Raw genomic sequence first — 24,723 nt, 5'->3', positions numbered from 1 at the left:
CTAGTTGACATAACAGCCCAAACACATTTTCCTAGTTGACATAACAGCCCAAACCCATCCTCCTAGTTGACATAACAGCCCAAACACATCCTCCTAGTTGACATAACAGCCCAAACACATCCTCCTAGTTGACATAACAGCCCAAACCCATCCTCCTAGTTGACATAACAGCCCAAACCCATCTTCCTAGTTGACATAACAGCCCAAACCCATCCTCCTAGTTGACATAACAGCCCAAACCCATCCTCCTAGTTGACATAACAGCCCAAACACATCCTCCTAGTTGACATAACAGCCCAAACACATCCTCCTAGTTGACATAACAGCCCAAACACATCCTCCTAGTTGACATAACAGCCCAAACCCATCCTCCTAGTTGACATAACAGCCCAAACACATCCTCCTAGTTGACATAACAGCCCAAACACATCCTCCTAGTTGACATAACAGCCCAAACACATCCTCCTAGTTGACATAACAGCCCAAACACATCCTCCTAGTTGACATAACAGCCCAAACACATCCTTCTAGTTGACATAACAGCCCAAACCCCTCCTCCTAGTTGACATAACAGCCCAAACCCCTCCTCCTAGTTGACATAACAGCCCAAACCCCTCCTCCTAGTTGACATAACAGCCCAAACACATCCTCCTAGTTGACATAACAGCCCAAACACATCCTCCTAGTTGACATAACAGCCCAAACCCATCTTCCTAGTTGACATAACAGCCCAAACACATCCTCCTAGTTGACATAACAGCCCAAACCCATCCTCCTAGTTGACATAACAGCCCAAACCCATCCTCCTAGTTGACATAACAGCCCAAACCCATCCTCCAAATACCATCAAGCGCTATAATGAAACTGGCTCTCATGAGGACAGCCACAGAAAAGGAAGACCCAGAGTTACCTCTGCAGAAATTGCAGCCCAAATAAATGCTTCACAGAGTTCAAGTAACAGACACATCTCAACATCAACTGTTTAGAGGAGACTGCGTGAATCAGGCCTTCATGGTCAAATTGCAGCAAAGAAACCACTACTAAAGGACACCAATAAGAAGAGACTTGCTTGTGCCAAGAAACACGAGCAATGGACATTAGACCAGTGGAAATCTGTCCTTTGGTCTGTTGAGTCCAAATTTGAGATTTGTGGTTCCAACCGCCGTTCCTTTGTGAGACTCAGAGTGAATGTTCTCTGCATGTGTGGTTCCCACTGTGAAGCATGGAGGAGGAGGTGTGACGGTGTGGGGGTGCTTTGCTGGTGACACTGTCAGTGATTTATTTAGAATTCAAGGCACACTTAACCAGCATGGCTACCACAGCATTCTGCAGCAATATGCCAGTCCCACTAATCCCAGACCAGATGGGAATTAATACATTTTTCATATGACAATGACCCGAAACACACCTCCAAGCTGTGTAAGGGCTATTTTACCAAGAAGGAGAGTGATGGAGTGCTGCATCAGATGACCTGGCCTCCACAATCACCCGACCTCAACCAAATTGAGATGGTTTGGGATGAGTTGGACCGCAGAGTGAAGGAAAAGCAGCCAACAAGTACTCAGCGTATGTTGGAACTCTTTCAAGACTATTGGAAAAGCATTCCAGGTGAAGCTGGTTGAGAGAATGCCAAGAGTGTGCGAAGCTGTCATCAAGGCAAAGGGGGGCTTCTTTGAAACAAATATTTTGATTGGTTTAACACTTTTTTGGTTACTACATGATTCCATAAGTGTTATTTCATAGTTTTGATGTCTTCACTAGTATTATGCAATGTAGAAAATATCAAGAAAAACCATTGAATGAGTAGATGTGTCCAGGATATTTGACTGGTACTGTGTATACTTGTTTTTGTCACACAAAGTAATGTATTATGTTTTGTTAAAAAAATAAATATGGCATTTGTTTTATAAAACGCAACATTTAGATAATTCATGACATCAATAATTACATGTTTGGGCTGAAGTAAATTTAAAAAGGTTTCAAATGCTCAAACCTAGCTCTGTAATAATTTGATTATTTTTTTATTTATTCACATTTTAAAACTAAAATGAAATCACTGCAACTGTTGATATTTACGTCAATTTTGCTAGAAAGTCTTCTGAAATCTTTAACTCCCGAACCAAACTCTGTGGTTCTCTGTTTGCTTCATCTCTCTGTTACTAACTGCTGTTCTCCTGAAAACTGTGGAGTCCGTGTTTTTTCTTTTTCTTATTTTCCCTCTTGACTGATCTTTCATTTCCTCTGCAAGCCGCTGCTGTTGCTGCTACTACCAGTACTACCAGTCCTGGCATTGGGGCTTTTCCCCCAGGTCCAGCTGCTTTCCATTGTCCCTCAGTCAACGAAGGTACAACCAACCCCTGACAACATTGCCCTCTAACTATATACTCTCTCTATCTTCATCTTTCTTTCTCTCTCAATTTCAATTATCTCTGTTTCTCTCCCCCCCCCATCTGCCATGCGCTCATCTTCCCCTTGGTTCAAATAGTGCCCCATCTCGATCGTGTGTTGTTCAGTCTGTCTCTTCTGATCTGTGTGTTTTGTCCTGGTGATTGTCCAAGTCTTGTCAAGTCTTTCCTATACAGGACCTATATTCACAAAGCATCTGTGTTGTTTTGCTGCCCTATAACTGTTATAAATCTAAATGAATAAGGCAACTGGATGCTTTGTGAATGTGGTTCCAGATGTCACTGTGTGTGTACTGTGTGTGTGTACTGTGTGTGTGTACTGTGTGTGTGTCCTGTGTGTACTGTGTGTGTGTGCTGTGTGTGCATGCTCGTTCCGCCTGGGAGACTACCAGAAAACACAACCAACATCAACACATCCAGCTGTATCACAGGGACCCACTTGGCTTTTTCTCTCTCTTTTTTCTGGATTTTTCAGCTGAATTCAATGAGCATTTTTCCAGGTGGATTTTTATTTATTTATTTATTTTTTTTAAATAAGAAAACTAAAATGTGTTTTTCGTTTTCTCCTTTAATCACAAGAGAACAGATTTTCAAGTTAATTCAATAGATTCATATGAACGTACACTTTCAGGATAAATAACATTTTAAAAAGGATCTATAACATTTTCTCTGAATCTAAATATGTTCACTGATATTTGCAGTGCAACAGATAGTTGTGTAAATGTCCTGAGTGGCCTTTTATTCTTTCACAAAAGGCACATCCAATGATATATTGGCAAATGATTAAACAATTGTTTGTTGCAGTTTAAAAAAAAAAAACAGTGTTGTAATAATTTTTTCGAAGCCTTTGATTTAATGAAGTAATAAATTACTAATTTTACAAAGATAGTGACATAGATGCCTTCAGAAAGTGTTCATACCCCTCGTTCCACATGGATTTATTTGGATGTAATGGATTTATTTGAAATTATTTTTACCCCATAATGACAATGAAAACATGTTTTATTTCCCGATTTGTATCAGCACCTTGATATTAGATGCACCTGATATTAAATGCACCTGATATTAAATGCACCTGATATTAAATGCACCTGATATTAAATGCACCTGATATTAGATGCACCTTGATATTAGATGCACCTGATATTAAATGCACCTTGATATTAGATGCACCTGATATTAAATGCACCTGATATTAAATGCACCTGATATTAGATGCACCTTGATATTAGATGCACCTGATATTAAATGCACCTGATATTAGATGCACCTGATATTAGATGCACCTGATATTAAATGCACCTGATATTAAATGCACCTGATATTAGATGCACCTGATATTAGATGCACCTGATATTAAATGCACCTGATATTAAATGCACCTTGATATTAGATGCACCTGATATTAGAGGCACCTGATATTAGAGGCACCTGATATTAGAGGCACCTGCTATTAGAGGCACCTGCTATTAGAGGCACCTGCTATTAGAGGCACCTGCTATTAGAGGCACCTGCTATTAGAGGCACCTGCTATTAGAGGCACCTGAGCTGAATATGTCACAGCATAGGGGTGTGAAATACTTCCGTAAATTAGATTTCTGTATTTCATTTTGAAATACATTTGCAAACATTTCTAGACTATGTTTTTCATTTTTGTCATTATAAGAGGGGGTATTGTGTGTAGCAAGGTGACAGAGAAACACATCTATTTTTAACTCCAGGCTGTAACACAACAGAATGTGGACTCTCAGTACTTTTGTGGAGGCATCGTAAACACTTCTATTAGCGTTATACATCACCGAACCTTCTGTACAATCACCGGTCCTTCTGTAGCTGTATTATATTATTATTATTATACATCACCGAACCAAACTGAAATGAAGGTAAGTACTTATTGTATGGGGCAGCATTGGATAGTACCATACGATGTTCATATACAAATACATTGTGTATGTGCCGAGCATCTCCAAATCGGCAAGATTTAACCCCGAACCATATATTTGAAACGATATATGTGAATAGGATGCATACCATTGTCCGATATTAAATTCCCTCTTCCGCATTCATGTGTTATTTTGATAACATTTCAAAGTTATTCAAATTGTCCACAAGCTCCGGTTTCTTCCTAGATGTTTGTTCATGTCTGTCTGAAGGTTGTAGGATCTTACAAATATTTGTATTTTTTTATTTTTTATTTTTCACTGTGTTACCATGTGACAACTGTTAAAAACCCCCCTTGGTCACTGTGTTACCATGTGACTACTGTTATAACCCCCCCTGGTCACTGTGTTACCATGTGACTACTGTTATAACCGCCCTTGGTCACTGTGTTACCATGTGACTACTGTTATAACCCCCCCTTGGTCACTGTGTTACCATGTGACTACTGTTATAACCCCCCTTGGTCACTGTGTTACCATGTGACTACTGTTACAACCCCCTTGGTCACTGTGTTACCATGTGACTACTGTTATAACCCCCCTTGGTCACTGTGTTACCATGTGACTACTGTTATAGCCCCCTTGGTCACTGTGTTACCATGTGACTACTGTTATAACCCCCCCGGTCACTGTGTTACCATGTGACTACTGTTACAACCCCCTTGGTCACTGTGTTACCATGTGACTACTGTTATAACCCCCTTGGTCACTGTGTTACCATGTGACTACTGTTATAGCCCCCCTTGGTCACTGTGTTACCATGTGACTACTGTTATAACCCCCCGGTCACTGTGTTACCATGTGACTACTGTTATAACCCCCTTGGTCACTGTGTTACCATGTGACTACTGTTATAACCCCCCCTTGGTCACTGTGTTACCATGTGACTGCTGTTATAACCCCCCCCCAGGTTACTGTGTCGCCCTGTGTGACCTTGCGGCTGCTGTTATAACCCCCCCAGGTTACTGTGTTACTGCTCTGTGTGACGTTGCGGCTGCTGTTATAACCCCTGCAGGTTGGAGCCAGCTGGCTGCTATGCACTGTGTGATGCTGCCTGACCTGCTGGGCCTGGACAAGTTCAGACCACCTCTTCTGGAGATGTTGGCGCGCCGCTGGCAGGACCGCTGTCTGGAGGTAATACACTGGACAGATATTCCATATCTATTCAAACATGTCAACGTAAACTCTCTGGTGCACAGAGTAACAGGGCCAGGGGGGTTAGAGGGCTTAGTGGAGCTGTGTGAGGGCTTAGTGGAGCTGTGTGAGGGCTTAGTGGAGCTGTGTGAGGGCTTAGTGGAGCTGTGTGAGGGCTTAGTGGAGATGTGTGAGGGCTTAGTGGAGATGTGTGAGGGGTTAGTGGAGCTGTGTGAGGGGTTAGTGGAGCTGTGTGAGGGCTTAGTGGAGCTGTGTGAGGGCTTAGTGGAGCTGTGTGAGGGCTTAGTGGAGCTGTGTGAGGGCTTAGTGGAGCTGTGTGAGGGCTTAGTGGAGCTGTGTGAGGGCTTAGTGGAGCTGTGTGAGGGCTTAGTGGAGCTGTGTGAGGGCTTAGTGGAGCTGTGTGAGGGGTCAGTGGAGCTGTGTGAGGGGTCAGTGGAGCTGTGTGAGGGGTCAGTGGAGCTGTGTGAGGGGTCAGTGGAGCTGTGTGAGGGGTCAGTGGAGCTGTGTGAGGGGTCAGTGGAGCTGTGTGAGGGGTCAGTGGAGCTGTGTGAGGGGTCAGTGGAGCTGTGTGAGGGGTCAGTGGAGCTGTGTGAGGGCTTAGTGGAGCTGTGTGAGGGCTTAGTGGAGCTGTGTGAGGGCTTAGTGGAGCTGTGTGAGGGCTTAGTGGAGCTGTGTGAGGGCTTAGTGGAGCTGTGTGAGGGCTTAGTGGAGCTGTGTGAGGGCTTAGTGGAGCTGTGTGAGGGCTTAGTGTTAATGGAGCTGTGTGAGGGGTTAGGGGAGCTGTGTGAGGGGCTAGTGGAGGGTTTGGTATTTTGAAATTTTATTAGGATCCCCATTAGTTGTTGCTGTAGCAGCAGCTACTCTTCCTGGGTTCCACACAAAACAGGAAACATAATACAGAATGACATTATACAGAACATCAATAGACAAGAACAGATCAAGGACAGAACGACATGCATTTAAAAAAGGAAAGTGTATGTAGCCTACATACCAATGTTTACACACAAACTATCTAGGTCACATGAGGGAGAGGTGTTCTTTTGAAACCAGGTTTGCTGTTTATTTTAGCAATATGAGATGGATTTGGGGACTGTGAAAAGACCCCTGGTGGCTTGTCTGGTGGGATAAGTGTGTGTGTCAGAGCTGTGTGTAAGTTGACTGCAAACATTTTGTGATTTTCAACACTAATGTTTATTGTAAAAAGAAGAGATGTAGTCCGTCTTAACACTTAACCAAGAGAGCCAGGGTTGGGGGTTCGCTCCGGCCAGGGTTGGGGGTTAGCTCCGGCCAGGGTTGGGGGTTAGCTCCGGCCAGGGTTGGGGGTTAGCTCCGGCCAGGGTTGGGGTTAGCTGCGGCCAGGGTTGGGGGTTAGCTCCGGCCAGGGTTGGGGGTTAGCTCCGGCCAGGGTTGGGGGTTAGCTCCGGCCAGGGTTGGGGGTTAGCTCCGGCCAGGGTTGGGGGTTAGCTCCGGCCAGGGTTGGGGGTTAGCTCAGGCCAGGGTTGGGGGTTAGCTCAGGCCAGGGTTGGGGGTTAGCTCAGGCCAGGGTTGGGGGTTAGCTCAGGCCAGGGTTGGGGGTTAGCTCAGGCCAGGGTTGGGGGTTAGCTCAGGCCAGGGTTGGGGGTTAGCTCAGGCCAGGGTTGGGGGTTAGCTCAGGCCAGGGTTGGGGGTTATCTTCCTCACATGCTGTAGACCGACCTGTGTTTCTCCGTTGGTCGAGCGTGGCGCTTGCAGACGTCAAGGGTCGTTGGTGCGATTCACACTGGGGCCACCCATTTTGAAAATGTCTGCACACATTTACACTTTTAAGGCGATTTGGATAAAAGTGTTTGCTAAATGACATATTATTTTATTAGCTTCCAGTTTCATAACTTGTGTTTTATTAGCTTCCATAACCTGTGCGTGTCTGTCCACCAGCTTACACCCTGAGAGACTGACTGGTGTCCTTCCTGTTGGGATGTCTCTGTTGTCAGCTACTGATGTTAATATCCTGGGTCTTTCTCCACTAGGTGAGAGAAGCGGCCCAGGCCCTGCTCCTGGCTGAGCTGCGGAGGATTGGTCAGTCCGGCAGGAAGGACACCATCGACCTGTGGGCCCCCTACCTGCCCCAGTACGTGGATCAAGTCAGCTCACGTAAGTCTACGTGTGCGGGCGTGTGGGGCCGGGAGGGTGTGGGGGCGTGTGGGGCCTTGTGGGGCAGGGTGTAGGGGCGTGTGGGGCCTTGTGGGGCAGGGTGTAGGGGCGTGTGGGGCCTTGTGGGGCAGGGTGTAGGGGCTTGTGGGGCAGGGTGTAGGGGGCGTGTGGTGCCTTGTGGGGCAGGGTGTAGGGGCGTGTGGGGCCTTGTGGGGCCAGGTGTAGGGGCGTGTGGGGCAGGGTGTAGGGGTGTGTGGGGCCTTGTGGGGCAGGTGGTAGGGGCGTGTGGGGCCTTGTGGGGCAGGGTGTAGGGGCGTGTGGGGCCTTGTGGGGCAGGGTGTAGGGGCGTGTGGGGCCTTGTGGGGCAGGGTGTAGGGGCGTGTGGGGCCTTGTGGGGCAGGGTGTAGGGGCGTGTGGGGCCTTGTGGGGCAGGGTGTAGGGGCGTGTGGGGCCTTGTGGGGCAGGGGTGTAGGGGCGTGTGGGGCCTTGTGGGGCAGGGTGTAGGGGCGTGTGGGGCCTTGTGGGGCAGGGTGTAGGGGCGTGTGGGGCCTTGTGGGGCAGGGTGTAGGGGCGTGTGGGGCAGGGTGTAGGGGCGTGTGGGGCCAGGTGTAGGGGCGTGTGGTGCCTTGTGGGGCCAGGTGTAGGGGCGTGTGGGGCCTTGTGGGGCAGGGTGTAGGGGCGTGTGGGGCCTTGTGGGGCAGGGTGTAGGGGCGTGTGGGGCCTTGTGTGGCCAGGTGTAGGGGCGTGTGGGGCCTTGTGTGGCCAGGTGTAGGGGCGTGTGGGGCCTTGTGGGGCAGGGTGTGCGGGCGGGGATACAGTCTATAACATCAGTGGGCAGTCAGTCATATTCTATAGCCAACCTCAGTCAGAGCTGCCTTTCCTTTATCTGTTTTACTGTGTTCTCAGTTCTTTACAACACTTATTTCCTAGGTGCTCTTTGTCCGTCAGAACAAAAGTTGTGGGATAGAGGGGTCGTGAGCTCTTATTATAAACAACGAAGAACCAAAGAAATGTACCAGAACACGGAACGAAATAATGGATTGTGAGCGGCTGATCGAAGCCTTCGAATTGAGCTTCTGTGGTACGGCGTGGGCGTTGAGACGGGAAGAGAGAGATGTGTGCGCGCGCGTGTGGGGAGAGGGACTTGTGTTTCTTTACACACAGCTCCTGTATTGATCACACAGGTCAGATGTTATTGATAGTGGGCAGAATCAAGAGAAGCCAGGCTTCACGGGGACGCCGCTTCCCTGACGTCATTGAGTTGATGTCTGCCATACGCCCTGACGTCACAGCGTATGGGACAAACGCACACGATGCATGGGAAGGCAGTGTGGGAGTGTCACAGTGGTGTTTTGAAAGTGTACTGTGTTATTGAGCTGCTGATCCATCCCCTGATAGAGATGAATATCTTGTTGAGGTGTGTGTGTGTGTGTGTGTGTGTGTGTGTGTGTGTGTCCGCAATGTGATGTAAGTGGCCGTGCCTCTCAAAGCATTAACCAATTAGCCCCATTCCAACATTTAGCCTGACCCTACTATCAGGGTGTATTTACTGGCTAAATACATTAGACAAGGTAATGAGGCTCAGACAGACGGACAGACGTTCTCACTATATAATATACAGTGCACTACTTTGGTACTATATATAGTGCACTACTTTGGTACTATATATAGTGCACTACTTTGGTACTATATATAGTGCACTACTTTGGTACTATATATTGTGCACTACTTTGGTACTATATATAGTGCACTACTTTGGTACTATATATCGTGCACTACTTTGTTACTATATATAGTGCACTACTTTGGTACTATATATTGTGCACTACTTTGATACTATATATAGTGCACTACTTTGGTACTATATATAGTGCACTACTTTGGTACTATATATTGTGCACTACTTTGGTACTATATATAGTGCATGTGGAAACCTATTCCAACCAGAAACACACAGACCAAGAAAACACGAGTAAACACACCTTCACTATGGTGAAACACTACAACATTACAGAAATACGCTACGGAAAAAGAAGGAACAGCAAGTCAGCCATCAACTCAATGAAGAATCCAATGGCTCTAACAATTGGAACTCACTAAACATTTATCCAATATAAAAATATATATATATTTATATTTTTTAAATTCGCTACATGAGACCGAATCATGCCGGTCCGTCACATTCATGAATGTGTGTTATTCAATGCAATAGTAGTGAAGGCCAAATTTAAATATTTTACCAAATCATTTTTTATATATATTTTTTAGAATAACTAAAGTGGTGATTAAATGTATCAAATCCATATGTCAGCGTAGAACCCCCCCCCAAATGTAATTGGCTTTTTACCAAATTACCATACGAAAGACCATGTATTTACCCAGCACACCCTAATTGACAAACAAACAAAACAAAAGCAAAGTCCTTAATGCATATTGATTTAAAAAAAAAACTTTTCACTCAATTTGGTGTGAGGGCTGCTATATACATTTGGTGTGAGGGCTGCTATATACATTTGGTGTGAGGGCTGCTATATACATTTGGTGTGAGGGCTGCTATATACATTTGGTGTGAGGGCTGCTATATACATTTGGTGTGAGGGCTGCTATATACATTTGGTGTGAGGGCTGCTATATACATTTGGTGTGAGGGCTGCTATATACATTTGGTGTGAGGGCTGCTATATACATTTGGTGTGAGGGCTGCTATATACATTTGGTGTGAGGGCTGCTATATACATTTGGTGTGAGGGCTGCTATATACATTTGGTGTGAGGGCTGCTATATACATTTGGTGTGAGGGCTGCTATATAGATTGATGGAAAGTGTTGGGGGAAAAACATGCAACAGTTTAAAACGTATGAAAACAAGTGTTTTGGTTAAAATGGGCAAAATACACGTTTCTTTCCTCAGGGCCGTGGGGTGAGACAAGGATGCACCTTGAGCCCCACCCGCATCAACATATAGAGTATATAAATTAATTGGTGAGGGCACTAGAACAGTCTGGCTCACCCTATTAGATTCTGAAGTCAAATGTCTACTGTTTGCTCATGATCTGGTGCTTCTGTCACCAACCAAGGAGGGCCTATAGCAGTTCCTAGATCTTCTGCACAGCTTGTCAGACCTGGGCCCTGACAGTAAATCTCAGTAAGGCAAACAATAATGGTGTTCCAAAAAAGGTCCAGTTGCCAAGATCACAAATACAAGTTCCGTCTAGACACCGTTGCCCTAGAGCACACAAAAAAATCAGCCTAGATATCAGCGCTGCTGTGAACGATCAGAGAGCCATGGCAATAAACATCTTCTGTGACATCAAATCAAACTGTATTTGTCACATGCGTCGAATGCAGGTGTAGAACTTACCGTGAAATGCTTACCTACAAGCCCTTAACATACGGCTGAAATCCCGTTAACGGGATCGATTTGACAACAGCCAGTGAAAGTGCAGGAGATAAACGTGTTGTTAATCCCACCATAGGGTCCGATTTCAAAAAGGCTTTATGACGAAAGCATACCATGCGATTGTTAGGTCAGCGCCAAGTCACAGAAAAAAAGCAATTTTTCCAGCCAAAGAGAAGAGTCACAAAAAGCAGAAATAGATCAAATGAATCACTAACCTTTGATGATCTTCATCAGATGGCACTCATAGGACTTCATGTTACACAATACATGTATGTTTTGTTCGATAAAGTTCATATTTATATCCAAAAATCTCAGTTTACATTGGCGCGTTATGTTCAGTAATGTTTTGCTTCCAAAACATTCGGTGATTTTGCATAGAGCCACATCCAATTTACAGAAATACTCATCATGAATGTTGATGAAAATATATGTGTTATACATGGAATTAAAGATATACTTCTCCTTAATGCAACTGCTGTGTCAGATTTCAAAAAAGCGTTACGGAAAAAGCACACCGTGCAATCACAGCGCTCAGGCACCAAAACAAGCCATACAGATACCCGCCATGTTGTGGAGTCAACAGAAGTCAGAAATAGCATTATAAATAGTCACTTAATTTTAATCTTCATCGGAATGCACTCCCTGGAATCCCAGTTCCACAATAAATGTTTGTTTTGTTCGATAAAGTCCATAATTTATGTACAAATACCTCCTTTTTGTTCGCACGTTTAGTTCACAAATCCACAGGCACTTTGTTCAGACGACAGTTTCAGTTCCAGTTAGTAGAAACATGTCAAATGATGTGTAGAATCAATCTTTAGGATATTTTTATCATTAATCTTCAATAATATTCCAACCGGACAATTCCTTTGTCTTTAGAAATGAAAAGCAACAGAGCTCGTGCTCACGGCATTCTACCAGACCTCTTAGTCAAACAGATCTTATTCCCCTTCACAGTGGAAGCCTGAAACAAGGTTCTAAAGACTGTTGACATCTTGTGGAAGCCTTCGGAAGTGCAATCGGACCAAATTTTACACTGTGTATTGGATAGGCAAAGACTTGAAAACCTACAAACCTCAGATTTCCCACTTCCTGGTTGGATTTTTTTTCTCAGGTTTTTGCCTGCCATATGAGATCTGTTCTAGTCACATACATCATTCAAACAGTTTTAGAAACATCAGTGTGTTTTCTATTCAAATCTACTAATATTATGCATACCTTAGCTTCTGGGCCTGAGTAGCAGGCAGTTTACTCTGGGCACCTTACTCATCCAAGCTACTCATTACTGCCCCCAGCCATAGGAAGTTAACCAACACAGCAGTTCAAGAAATAGTTAAGGAAATATTTACCAAATAGACTCCAGTATCACAATAACAGTAGCAAGGTTATATACAGGGGGGTACCGGTAGCGAGTCAGTGTGCGGGGGTACAGGTTAGTTGAGGTAATTTATACCTGTTGGTAGGGTCTTCCAAATGGACAATGACCCCAAGCATACTTCAAAAGTTGACAAAATGGCTTAAGGACAACAAAGTCGAGGTATGTACAGTGGCCATCACAAAGCCCTGACCTCAATCCTATAGAACATTTGTGGGCAGGACTGAAAAGTGTGTGCGAGCAAGGAGGCCTACAAACGATGAAAGAAATAAAAGCTGAAATAAATCATTATCTCTACTATTATTCTCACATTTCACATTCTTAAACTAAAGTGGTGATCCTAACTGACTTAAGACAGGGAATTTTTACTAGGATTAAATGTCAAGAATTGTGAAAAACTGAGTTGAAATGTATTTGGCTAAGGTGTATGTAAACTTCAGATCTTCAGACTTCCATCACAACAGCAAGATGTTGTGAAAATATGAATAAAGGCCATTGAATTTTAGAGAAAATATTCAGACCCCTTTGATTTCCACATTGTTACGTTACAGCCTTGTTCTAAAATTAATTCAATGTTTTTTACCCGCTCATCAATCTACACCCGATACTCCATAATGACAAAGCAAAAACAGGTTTTTATGAATGTTAGGACATGTATAAAATATATATTTTTAAATTAAGTATCACATTTCATATGTATTCTCTAGGAAGAGTCTTGTTGGTCCCAAACCTCCTTCCATTTAAGAATGATGGAGGCCACTGTGTTCTTGGGGTCCTTCAATGCTGCAGAAGTGTTTTTGGTACCCTTCCCCAGATCTGCCTCGGAGACACAATCCTGCCTTGGAGCTCTTACAGACAATTCCTTGGACCTCATGGCTTGGTTTTTGCTCTGACGTGCACTGTCAACGGTGGGACCTTTTATTATAAAGACCGGTGTTTGTCTTTCCAAATCATATCCAATCAATTTAATTTACTACACAGGTGGACTGCAAGTTGTAGAAACATTCCAAGAATGATCAATGGAACCTGGACGCACCTTAGCTCAATTCCGAGTCTTGGGGATGTCATTATGGGGCATTGTGATGTCATTATGGAGCATTGTGATGTCATTATGGGTAAATTGCTTAGGATATTGTTTTATTGAATAGGTTTTAGAATAAGGCTGTAACGTAATTAAATGTGGTAAAGTCGAAGGGTCTGAATACTTTCCCGAAAGCACCGTATTTGTGACTTTCAGAAATGGAGACATGGAGGCTGAAGTTAGAAACGGCTTATCTGCCTGCCTGCCACCAGGGCTGAATAATTAATGCAGAGTGGAACCCCCCCAGGGAGGCATCCTCCTCTTCCCTCCATCCCTCTCTCCCATCCGTCCATCCCTCTCTACATTTCTCCATCCGTCCATCCCTCTCTACATTTCGTCATCCAGCCCACAGAGGATATCTTTATCCCCAGCTTCTCCTCTGATCTGTGCTGCTGTGTGTGGTCCTGGAAGAGAGGGGTTGTGCCATGTCCACAACGGTGGAGCCACCAGGCCACACTGACGGGACAGACACCGGTGGCTCTGGGGAACAGCTGCCATGGCAACGGACTTTTGCTGCTCAGTCTAGTGTTACCACGGGGAGGGGGAGAGATTGAGAGAGAAAGGGGAGGGGGAGTTAAATTTGGTTTATTTATTTCACTTGCTTTGGCAATGTAAACATGTTTCACATGCCAACAAAGCTCCTTAAATTGAATTGAGAGAGTCGTGGCGGCTGAAGGCGGCAGGGGAACAAGGCGGCAGGGGAACAAGGCGGCAGGGGTCAGTGAATCGGATATCTTTTCGTTTTCCTCTGCAGGTCTCTCTGCCTCCCCAAAGCGCTCTGGGATGGGTCTCTCTGCCTCCCCAAAGCGCTCTGGGACGGGTTTCTGGTCTCTCTGCCTCCCCAAAGCGCTCTGGGACGGGTTTCTGGTCTCTCTGCCTCCCCAAAGCGCTCTGGGACGGGTTTCTGGTCTCTCTGCCTCCCCAAAGCGCTCTGGGACGGGTCTCTGGTCTCGCTGCCTCCCCAAAGCGCTCTGGGACGGGTCTCTGGTCTCTCTGCCTGCCTGCGCTGCTACATGGCTGTTGGCCTGGCAGCATGTATACAGAGGTTTGGTCCAGGCAGGGAGAATGTGACAGATCCTATGTAGACCTGGGTTAGAATTGACTCACCACACACTACCATACTAATCCAGATGGCTCTGTGTCTATACAACGTGTGGTTCTAACCCAGCTAGCTGTATGTGTCTATACAACGTGTGGTTCTAATCCAGATGGCTCTATGTGTCTATAAAACGTGTGGTTCTAATCCAGATGGCTCTATGTGTCTATAAAACGTGTGGTTCTAATCCAGATGGCTCTATGTGTCTATACAATGTGTGGTTCTAATCCATATGGCTGTATGTGTCTCTATACAACGTGTGGTTCTAATCCAGATGGCTCTATGTGTCTATACAACGTGTGGTTCTAATCCAGATGCTCTGTGTCTATACAACGTGTGGTTCTAATCCAGATGGCTCTATGTGTCTATACAACGTGTGGTTCTAATCCAGATGGCTCTATGTGTCTATACAACGTGTGGTTCTAATCCAGATGCTCTGTGTCTATACAACGTGTGGTTCTAATCCAGATGGCTCTGTGTCTATACAACGTGTGGTTCTAATCCAGATGGCTCTGTGTCTATACAACGTGTGGTTCTAATCCAGATGGCTCTATGTGTTTATACAACGTGTGGTTCTAATCCAGATGGCTCTGTGTCTATACAACGTGTGGTTCTAATCCAGATGGCTCTATGTGTTTATACAACGTGTGGTTCTAATCCAGATGGCTCTGTGTCTATACAACGTGTGGTTCTAATCCAGATGGCTCTATGTGTCTATACAACGTGTGGTTCTAATCCAGATAGATGTATGTATATATTTGCTTGGTGCAGGGACTCCACACTTTCATTTGAAAAAGCACCACTGTACCTACAGTACTCTATGCCCCTAAGTGTAGGCTAGCTAAGATGTCCTACCTGCTGTTAATTCTCCCCTCGTAAACTTTACACTTCCTCTGCACCTAAGCAGATCTGTTACAGTGGAAAGGTCACCGATGCACAATGGTGTACAGAAGCGGCCATGCTGAGAGACACACACACACACACACACACACACACACACACACACACACACACACACACACACACACACACACACACACACACACACACGGCCATGTTGAGGGAGTAGAGCCAAACCAAGGCAATGAATAAGTGACCTTTTACAGGGAGGTAAAATTTACAAGAGCATAAAATGGAAACCAGTTTATTCCTATGAGGAGTATGTTGTTGATATGGCTTGGAAAACATAGCCATTGAATTATTTGTTATTATTGGAGAAATGTTAACGGAAAGGTTAACGGTGAGTTCTCTGTTTTTTAAATTTATTTTTATCCGGTTTATTTGTGAGGAATGTACCCTGCATGACTAAAAGTACGTGGACACCTGCTCGTCAAACATCTATTTCACAATGATGGGCATTAATATGGAGTTAAATGATGTTGGAACATTGCTGCTATAACAGCCTCCACACTTCTGGGAAGGCTTTCCACTAGATGTTGGAACATTGCTGCTATAACAGCCTCCACTCTTCTGGGAAGGCTTTCCACTAGATGTTGGAACATTGCTGCTATAACAGCCTCCACTCTTCTGGGAAGGCTTTCCACTAGATGTTGGAACATTGCTGCTATAACAGCCTCCACTCTTCTGGGAAGGCTTTCCACTAGATGTTGGAACATTGCTGCTATAACAGCCTCCACACTTCTGGGAAGGCTTTCCACTAGATGTTGGAACATTGCTGCTATAACAGCCTCCACACTTCTGGGAAGGCTTTCCACTAGATGTTGGAACATTGCTGCTATAACAGCCTCCACACTTCTGGGAAGGCTTTCCACTAGATGTTGGAACATTGCTGCTATAACAGCCTCCACACTTCTGGGAAGGCTTTCCACTAGATGTTGGAACATTGCTGCTATAACAGCCTCCACACTTCTGGGAAGGCTTTCCACTAGATGTTGGAACATTGCTGCTATAACAGCCTCCACACTTCTGGGAAGGCTTTCCACTAGATGTTGGAACATTGCTGCTATAACAGCCTCCACTCTTCTGGGAAGGCTTTCCACTAGATGTTGGAACATTGCTGCTATAACAGCCTCCACACTTCTGGGAAGGCTTTCCACTAGATGTTGTAACATTGCTGCTATAACAGCCTCCACACTTCTGGGAAGGCTTTCCACTAGATGTTGGAACATTGCTGCTATAACAGCCTCCACACTTCTGGGAAGGCTTTCCACTAGATGTAGGAACATGGCTGCTATAACAGCCTCCACTCTTCTGGGAAGGCTTTCCACTAGATGTAGGAACATGGCTGCTATAACAGCCTCCACTCTTCTGGGAAGGCTTTCCACTAGATGTAGGAACATTGCTGCTATAACAGCCTCCACTCTTCTGGGAAGGCTTTCCACTAGATGTTGGAACATGGCTGCTATAACAGCCTCCACACTTCTGGGAAGGCTTTCCACTAGATGTTGGAACATTGCTGCTATAACAGCCTCCACTCTTCTGGGAAGGCTTTCCACTAGATGTTGGAACATTGCTGCTATAACAGCCTCCACTCTTCTGGGAAGGCTTTCCACTAGATGTTGGAACATTGCTGCTATAACAGCCTCCACTCTTCTGGGAAGGCTTTCCACTAGATGTTGGAACATTGCTGCTATAACAGCCTCCACTCTTCTGGGAAGGCTTTCCACTAGATGTTGGAACATTGCTGCTATAACAGCCTCCACTCTTCTGGGAAGGCTTTCCACTAGATGTTGGAACATTGCTGCTATAACAGCCTCCACTCTTCTGGGAAGGCTTTCCACTAGATGTTGGAACATTGCTGCTATAACAGCCTCCACTCTTCTGGGAAGGCTTTCCACTAGATGTTGGAACATTGCTGCTATAACAGCCTCCACTCTTCTGGGAAGGCTTTCCACTAGATGTTGGAACATTGCTGCTATAACAGCCTCCACTCTTCTGGGAAGGCTTTCCACTAGATGTTGGAACATTGCTGCTATAACAGCCTCCACTCTTCTGGGAAGGCTTTCCACTAGATGTTGGAACATTGCTGCTATAGCAGCCTCCACTCTTCTGGGAAGGCTTTCCACTAGATGTTGGAACATTGCTGCTATAACAGCCTCCACTCTTCTGGGAAGGCTTTCCACTAGATGTTGGAACATTGCTGCTATAGCAGCCTCCACTCTTCTGGGAAGGCTTTCCACTAGATGTTGGAACATTGCTGCGGGGACTTGCTTCCATTCAGCCACGAGCATTAGTGAGGTCGGGAACAATGATGTTGGGCGATTAGACCTGGCTCGCAGTCGGAATTCTAATTCATCCCAAATGTATTCGATTGGGTTGATGTCAGGGCTCTGTGCAGGCCAGTCAAGTTCTTCCACTCCAATCTCGGTAAACCATTTCTGTATTGACCTCGCTTTGTGCACAGGTGGCATTGTCATGCTGAAACGGGAAAGGGCCTTCCCCCAAACTGTTGCCACCAAGTTGGAAGCACAGAATCGTCTAGAATATCATTGTATGCTGCAGCGTTAAGATTTCCCTTCACTGGAACTAAGGGTAGGCTGGACAATAGGAGTCAAAATTCACCCAAGGCTGAAAAACGTCTGAAGAACGTTGGCTAAACTGGAACACTAGCGCAAGCCAATAGCATCAACCGTTCTCCGAGGCTGTTTTGACTGGAGGGGCGCTTAGAATTCCTTTTAGCCTAAATGACACTGAAAAAGGTATCCCTTTTTTTAACACTACAATCTGTTCTTAACAACTTGTGTAGAAAGTAAACATCCGCACCTCAATGGTGCGAAGTGTGCTTATGTCTGCGTAATGAGGAAGTAGGGGAAAAAAGGCAATCTTCTATTTCTGGTCTAGCGTTTGATGACAACGAGATGCACTGCCCAGCCTTACATCATTCGAAAGATGAGATTCTCATGATTAACATGGTGTCCGAATTGAAAAGTATCTAAATATACACATTTCGAGATATTTGGCAAAATAGAGAGACCTACCTATATTTCCCTATAGTAAGCAATGGGATGACCTCAAGAGTTCTGAGTAATTTGTTGTTTACATTTGAACTATAAACAACGTGAGGTGGTCTCATTGCCAACTATAACGAAGCTGCCATTGTGACATAGTACAACAAATCAAATCAACAAACGGGGATTAGAACATTCGTAAGGCGAGTTGGTGCCACAGTGCTCAATAGAACTAATTGGAGCTGGCAGGGTGAAAGATGCCCTAAAATAAACAATTTAACAAATTCCGATTTTGACTTCAATTTAAATCTGGTTTTGAGGCTGATCATGTCACTGTTCAGACAGTTTTTCAAATGATATGTGCATTCATTCTATTAACTGGGAAATGTAAAAAATATTTACGTTCCATGTAAATTCTAAAGATTACATGTTTTTACAATTCCATTTAAATTACAATAAAACAAAAATCCAAAGTGTCTAGTTCCGATTTCCAAGAATTATCCTAGAGCTGGCCGCCCGGTCCAAACTGAGCAATTGGGGGAGAAGGGCCTTGTTCAGAGAGGGGACCAAGAACCCGATGGTCACTCTGACAGAGCTCCAGAGTTCCTCTGTGGAGATGGGAGAACCTTCCAGAAGGACAACCATCTCTGCAGCACTCCACCAGTCTGGCCTTTATGGTGGAGTGGCCAGACAGAAGCCACTCCTCAGTAAAACAAGATTCTCTGGTCTGATGAAACCAAGATTGAACTCTTTGGCCTGAATGCCAATCGTCACGTCTGGAGGAAACCTGGCACCATCCCTACGGTGAAGCATGGGGGTGGTAGCATCATGTTGTGGAGGTGTTTTTCAGTTGTAGGGACTGGGAGACTAGTCAGGATCGAGGGACTCCTCTCCGCTTGATCAGAGCAGAGTTATTCAAACTGTGGACCCTCCTCTCCTATGTCCTAAATCATTAGTTGGGTCAGGATCTGGGGCTTTCATCCTGACGCGCGACTATTTACATCGACCTGAAGTCTGTCAGGTGTCTCTGGTTGGTCTGTCTCTGTGAGGACTGTTCCTCCTAGAGAGCAGTCTTCAGACAGCATCCCTCCTAGAGAGCAGTCTTCAGACAGCATCCCTCCTAGAGAGCAGTCTTCAGACAGCATCCCTCCATGACTTCCTGCTGTACCACGACGTGGTAAAAGTGGATGCTATTTAGAGCTGGGTATGCGTCCCAAATGGCACACTATTCCCTACGTATTGACCTAATTTAGACCAGAACCATGTTCCTGACGTAGTGCCCTACTTTAGACCAGAGCCCTACTCCCTATGTAGTGCCCTACTTTAGACCAGAGACATATTCCCTACGTAGTGCTCTACTTTAGACCAGAGCCCTGTTCCCTATGTAGTTCACTACTTTAGACCAGGACCATATGGCACCCTATTCCCTACGTGGTGCGCTACTTTAGACCAGAGTCTATGGGCCACAGCGGAGGACTGTTAGGTGGAGGCATGTAATAAAGGAATCTGTCAATTATAGTCTGGAGATGTTGCTGCCTCCACATGAAAACCAAATACAGTTCGTCTGACCCTAACCCCTGCAGATGAACCCTCTGCTACTGACCAAAACCCCTGCAGATGAACCCTCTGCTACTGACCAAAACCCCTGCAGATGAACCCTCTGCTACTGACCAAAACCCCTGCAGATGTACCCTCTGCTACTGACCAAAACCCCTGCAGATGAACCCTCTGCTACTGACCAAAACCCCTGCAGATGAACCCTCTGCTACTGACCAAAACCCCTGCAGATGTACCCTCTGCTACTGACCAAAACCCCTGCAGATGTACCCTCTGCTACTGACCAAAACCCCTGCAGATGAACCCTCTGCTACTGACCAAAACCCCTGCAGATGAACCCTCTGCTACTGACCAAAACCCCTGCAGATGAACCCTCTGCTACTGACCAAAACCCCTGCAGATGTACCCTCTGCTACTGACCAAAACCCCTGCAGATGAACCCTCTGCTACTGACCAAAACCCTGCAGATGAACCCTCTGCTACTGACCAAAACCCCTGCAGATGAACCCTCTGCTACTGACCAAAACCCCTGCAGATGAACCCTCTGCTACTGACCAAAACCCCTGCAGATGAACCCTCTGCTACTGACCAAAACCCCTGCAGATGAACCCTCTGCTACTGACCAAAACCCTCACAGATGAACCCTCTGCTACTGACCAAAACCCTCGCAGATGAACCCTCTGCTACTGACCAAAACCCTCGCAGATGTACCCTCTGCTACTGACCAAAACCCTCGCAGATGTACCCTCTGCTACTGACCAAAACCCTCGCAGATGTACCCTCTGTTACTGACCAAAACCCCTGCAGATGTACCCTCTGCTACTGACCAAAACCCTCACAGATGAACCCTCTGCTACTGACCAAAACCCTCACAGATGAACCCTCTGCTACTGACCAAAACCCTCACAGATGAACCCTCTGCTACTGACCAAAACCCCTGCAGATGTACCCTCTGCTACTGACCAAAACCCTCGCAGATGTACCCTCTGCTACTGACCAAAACCCTCACAGATGAACCCTCTGCTACTGACCAAAACCCCTGCAGATGAACCCTCTGCTACTGACCAAAACCCTCGCAGATGTACCCTCTGCTACTGACCAAAACCCTCACAGATGAACCCTCTGCTACTGACCAAAACCCCTACAGATGAACCCTCTGCTACTGACCAAAACCCCTGCAGATGAACCCTCTGCTACTGACCAAAACCCCTGCAGATGTACCCTCTGCTACTGACCAAAACCCTCACAGATGAACCCTCTGCTACTGACCAAAACCCTCACAGATGAACCCTCTGCTACTGACCAAAACCCCTGCAGATGAACCCTCTGCTACTGACCAAAACCCCTGCAGATGTACCCTCTGCTACTGACCAAAACCCCTGCAGATGAACCCTCTGCTACTGAGCAAAACCCTCGCAGATGAACCCTCTGCTACTGACCAAAACCCTCACAGATGAACCCTCTGCTACTGACCAAAACCCCTGCAGATGTACCCTCTGCTACTGACCAAAATCCTCACAGATGAACCCTCTGCTACTGACCAAAACCCTCGCAGATGTACCCTCTGCTACTGACCAAAACCCCTGCAGATGAACCCTCTGCTACTGACCAAAACCCCTGCAGATGAACCCTCTGCTACTGACCAAAACCCTCGCAGATGTACCCTCTGCTACTGACCAAAACCCTCACAGATGAACCCTCTGCTACTGACCAAAACCCCTGCAGATGAACCCTCTGCTACTGACCAAAACCCTTGCAGATGAACCCTCTGCTACTGACCAAAACCCTCACAGATGAACCCTCTGCTACTGACCAAAACCCCTGCAGATGAACCCTCTGCTACTGACCAAAACCCTTGCAGATGAACCCTCTGCTACTGACCAAAACCCCTGCAGATGTACCCTCTGCTACCGACCAAAACCCTCACAGATGAACCCTCTGCTACTGACCAAAACCCCTGCAGATGAACCCTCTGCTACTGACCAAAACCCCTGCAGATGAACCCTCTGCTACTGACCAAAACCCCTGCAGATGAACCCTCTGCTACTGACCAAAACCCCTGCAGATGAACCCTTTGCTACTGACCAAAACCCCTGCAGATGTACCCTCTGCTACTGACCAAAACCCTCACAGATGAACCCTCTGCTACTGACCAAAACCCTTGCAGATGAACCCTCTGCTACTGACCAAAACCCCTGCAGATGTACCCTCTGCTACCGACCAAAACCCTCACAGATGAACCCTCTGCTACTGACCAAAACCCCTGCAGATGAACCCTTTGCTACTGACCAAAACCCCTGCAGATGTACCCTCTGCTACTGACCAAAACCCTCACAGATGAACCCTCTGCTACTGACCAAAACCCTCACAGATGAACCCTCTGCTACTGACCAAAACCCTCACAGATGAACCCTCTGCTACTGACCAAAACCCTCACAGATGAACCCTCTGCTACTGACCAAAACCCTCGCTCTTCAAAACACGAGTCACTGCTTTATTGCTTTCTTCATTTCTCTTTCTCTGTTCGCCTGCCTCTCGCTCAAATTCAATTTGCTTTATTGGCATGACGTATCAATGTACATATTTCCAAAGCTCACTTCGGATATTTATAATATGAAAATAAAAAGTATCAAAATTACAACAGTAACAACAATAACCAAGGGTCAACATAACCATACAATGAACAATAAAACATAGCATACAGTAGAGGACATGTGCAGGTTGGTTGGTTTGTCAGACACTGTCCCTCAACTTATGGCAAGCAGCAATGTAGTGGTCTGCCAACCCACAGCTCTCTGCGTCCTCCCCAAAAGGACGGGTAGCCTACTCTCATCAGAGAGGTCTTTGATGTAGTGGTCTGCCAACCCACAGTTCTCTGCGTCCTCCCCAAAAGGACGGGTAGCCTACTCTCATCATGGAGGTCTTTGAAACGTGGAATAAGGGGAAATGACACTCTAATTATTTTATATTTTTGAAACGTCTCAGGTTCTGCTGTGGTGCAGTGGTTGCACAGCCTTTCCTCTACAGGGAGCCAGGTTCTGCTGTGGTGCAGTGGTTGCACAGCCTTTCCTCTACAGGGAGCCAGGTTCTGCTGTGGTGCAGTGGTTGCACAGCCTTTCCTCTACAGGGAGCCAGGTTCTGCTGTGGTGCAGTGGTTGCACAGCCTTTCCTCTACAGGGAGCCAGGTTCTGCTGTGGTGCAGTGGTTGCACAGCCTTTCCTCTACAGGGAGCCAGGTTCTGCTGTGGTGCAGTGGTTGCACAGCCTTTCCTCTACAGGGAGCCAGGTTCTGCTGTGGTGCAGTGGTTGCACAGCCTTTCCTCTACAGGGAGCCAGGTTCTGCTGTGGTGCAGTGGTTTCACAGCCTTTCCTCTACAGGGAGCCAGGTTCTGCTGTTGTGCAGTGGTTGCACAGCCTTTCCTCTACAGGGAGCCAGGTTTTCCCCTGTCTACCCTTCTCAAGGCTGTGCTCACTGAGCCTGTACTTTGTCAACGTTTTTCTAAGGTTGTGATCAGTAACCATGGTCAAATATTTAGCCACAGTGTACTGTCCATTTAGGGCAAGATTGCACTGCATTTTGCTTTTGTTGTTTGTGCTTGTGCTTATTGGGAAACAATGTGGTTTTGTTTTGACTATGTTGTAATCTGGTTTATTCTGTTGATTGGATGTTCTGGTCCTGAGGCTTCAGTGTGTTAGTAGAACAGGTTTGTGAACTCAGGACCAGCTGGATGAGGGGACTGAGGCTTCAGTGTGTTAGTAAAACAGGTTTGTGAACTCAGCCCCAGGACCAGCTGGATGAGGGGACTGAGGCTTCAGTGTGTTAGTAGAACAGGTTTGTGAACTCTGCCCCGGGACCAGCTGGATGAGGGGACTCTTTTCTTTGCTCAGGTCTTGGCATTGCAGGGCTTGGTAATGATATGAGAGGGGGTCACTGTATTTTAGATGTTTCCAAAACACAATTGCTATTTTTTGAGTTGTTATTATTAGTGGATATTGGCCTAATTCTGCCCTGCATGCATTGTTTGTAGTTTTCCTCTGGACATGTATGAGAATCTTACAGAACTCTGCATGCAGGGTTTCAATGGGGTGTTTGTCCCATTTGATGAAATCTTGTTTTGCAAGTGGACCCCAAACCTCGCTGCCATAAAGTGCAATTGGTTCAATGTCACATTCAATTATTTTTTAGCCAAATTTTAATAGGTATTTCAATTTGAATGAGCTTTTTAATGGCGTAGAATGCCCTGCGTGCTTTCTCTCTCAGTTCATTCACTGTCTCATTAAGGTGTCCAGTTGAGCTTATTTTTTAAACCTAAGTAATTGTAGTGTGTACAGTACTCTATATATATTCTACCAATTGAGAACTTTGGTCTCATTCCCTGAGATCTGGATCTTCTCTGGAAAATCAGAATTTTTTGTAATTTTGGGGTTTACTGCCAGGGCCCAGGTCTGGCAGTACTGCTCTAGCAGGTCCAGGCTCTGCTGTAGGCCGTGTGCTGTGGGTGACAGCAGGCACAGGTCATCTGAGAAGAGTAGGCATTTAACCTCTGAATTGTGGAGACTAACACCAGGGGCTAAGGAATTTTCAAGAATAGTGGCCAATTCATTGATGTAAATATTGAAGAGTGCAGGGCTCAGATTACAACCTTGGCGAAGGCCCCCATACAGTACATACAACAAA

General features: G+C 45.9%; 1 protein-coding gene across 50 annotated transcripts in view; it reads left to right on the top strand.

Annotated features, from left to right (window-relative positions):
- The window catches only part of LOC118373116 (WD repeat-containing protein 7), a 401,772-nt gene that overhangs the window by 125,606 nt on the left and 251,443 nt on the right, over positions 1 to 24,723 (top strand). For 49 of the 50 annotated variants that reach the window (XR_008142316.1, XR_008142328.1, XR_008142323.1 and 46 more), the window contains 3 exons: positions 2,249 to 2,344; positions 5,361 to 5,479; positions 7,507 to 7,630. Coding sequence is in view for 7 of the 50 variants with exons in the window: in XM_052525011.1 (XP_052380971.1) it covers positions 2,249 to 2,344; positions 5,361 to 5,479; positions 7,507 to 7,630 (339 nt within the window). In the remaining 43 variants the exon portion in view is untranslated. The remainder of the gene's footprint in view (positions 1 to 2,248; positions 2,345 to 5,360; positions 5,480 to 7,506; positions 7,631 to 24,723) is intronic. The other variant, XM_052525013.1, reaches the window with a different exon arrangement.

Source organism: Oncorhynchus keta, chromosome 9 (assembly GCF_023373465.1).
Source record: "Oncorhynchus keta strain PuntledgeMale-10-30-2019 chromosome 9, Oket_V2, whole genome shotgun sequence".
Classification (NCBI taxonomy): domain Eukaryota; kingdom Metazoa; phylum Chordata; class Actinopteri; order Salmoniformes; family Salmonidae; genus Oncorhynchus; species Oncorhynchus keta.
Note: the sequence above shows the minus strand (reverse complement) of the source record. Positions and strands in the feature narration are given on the sequence as shown.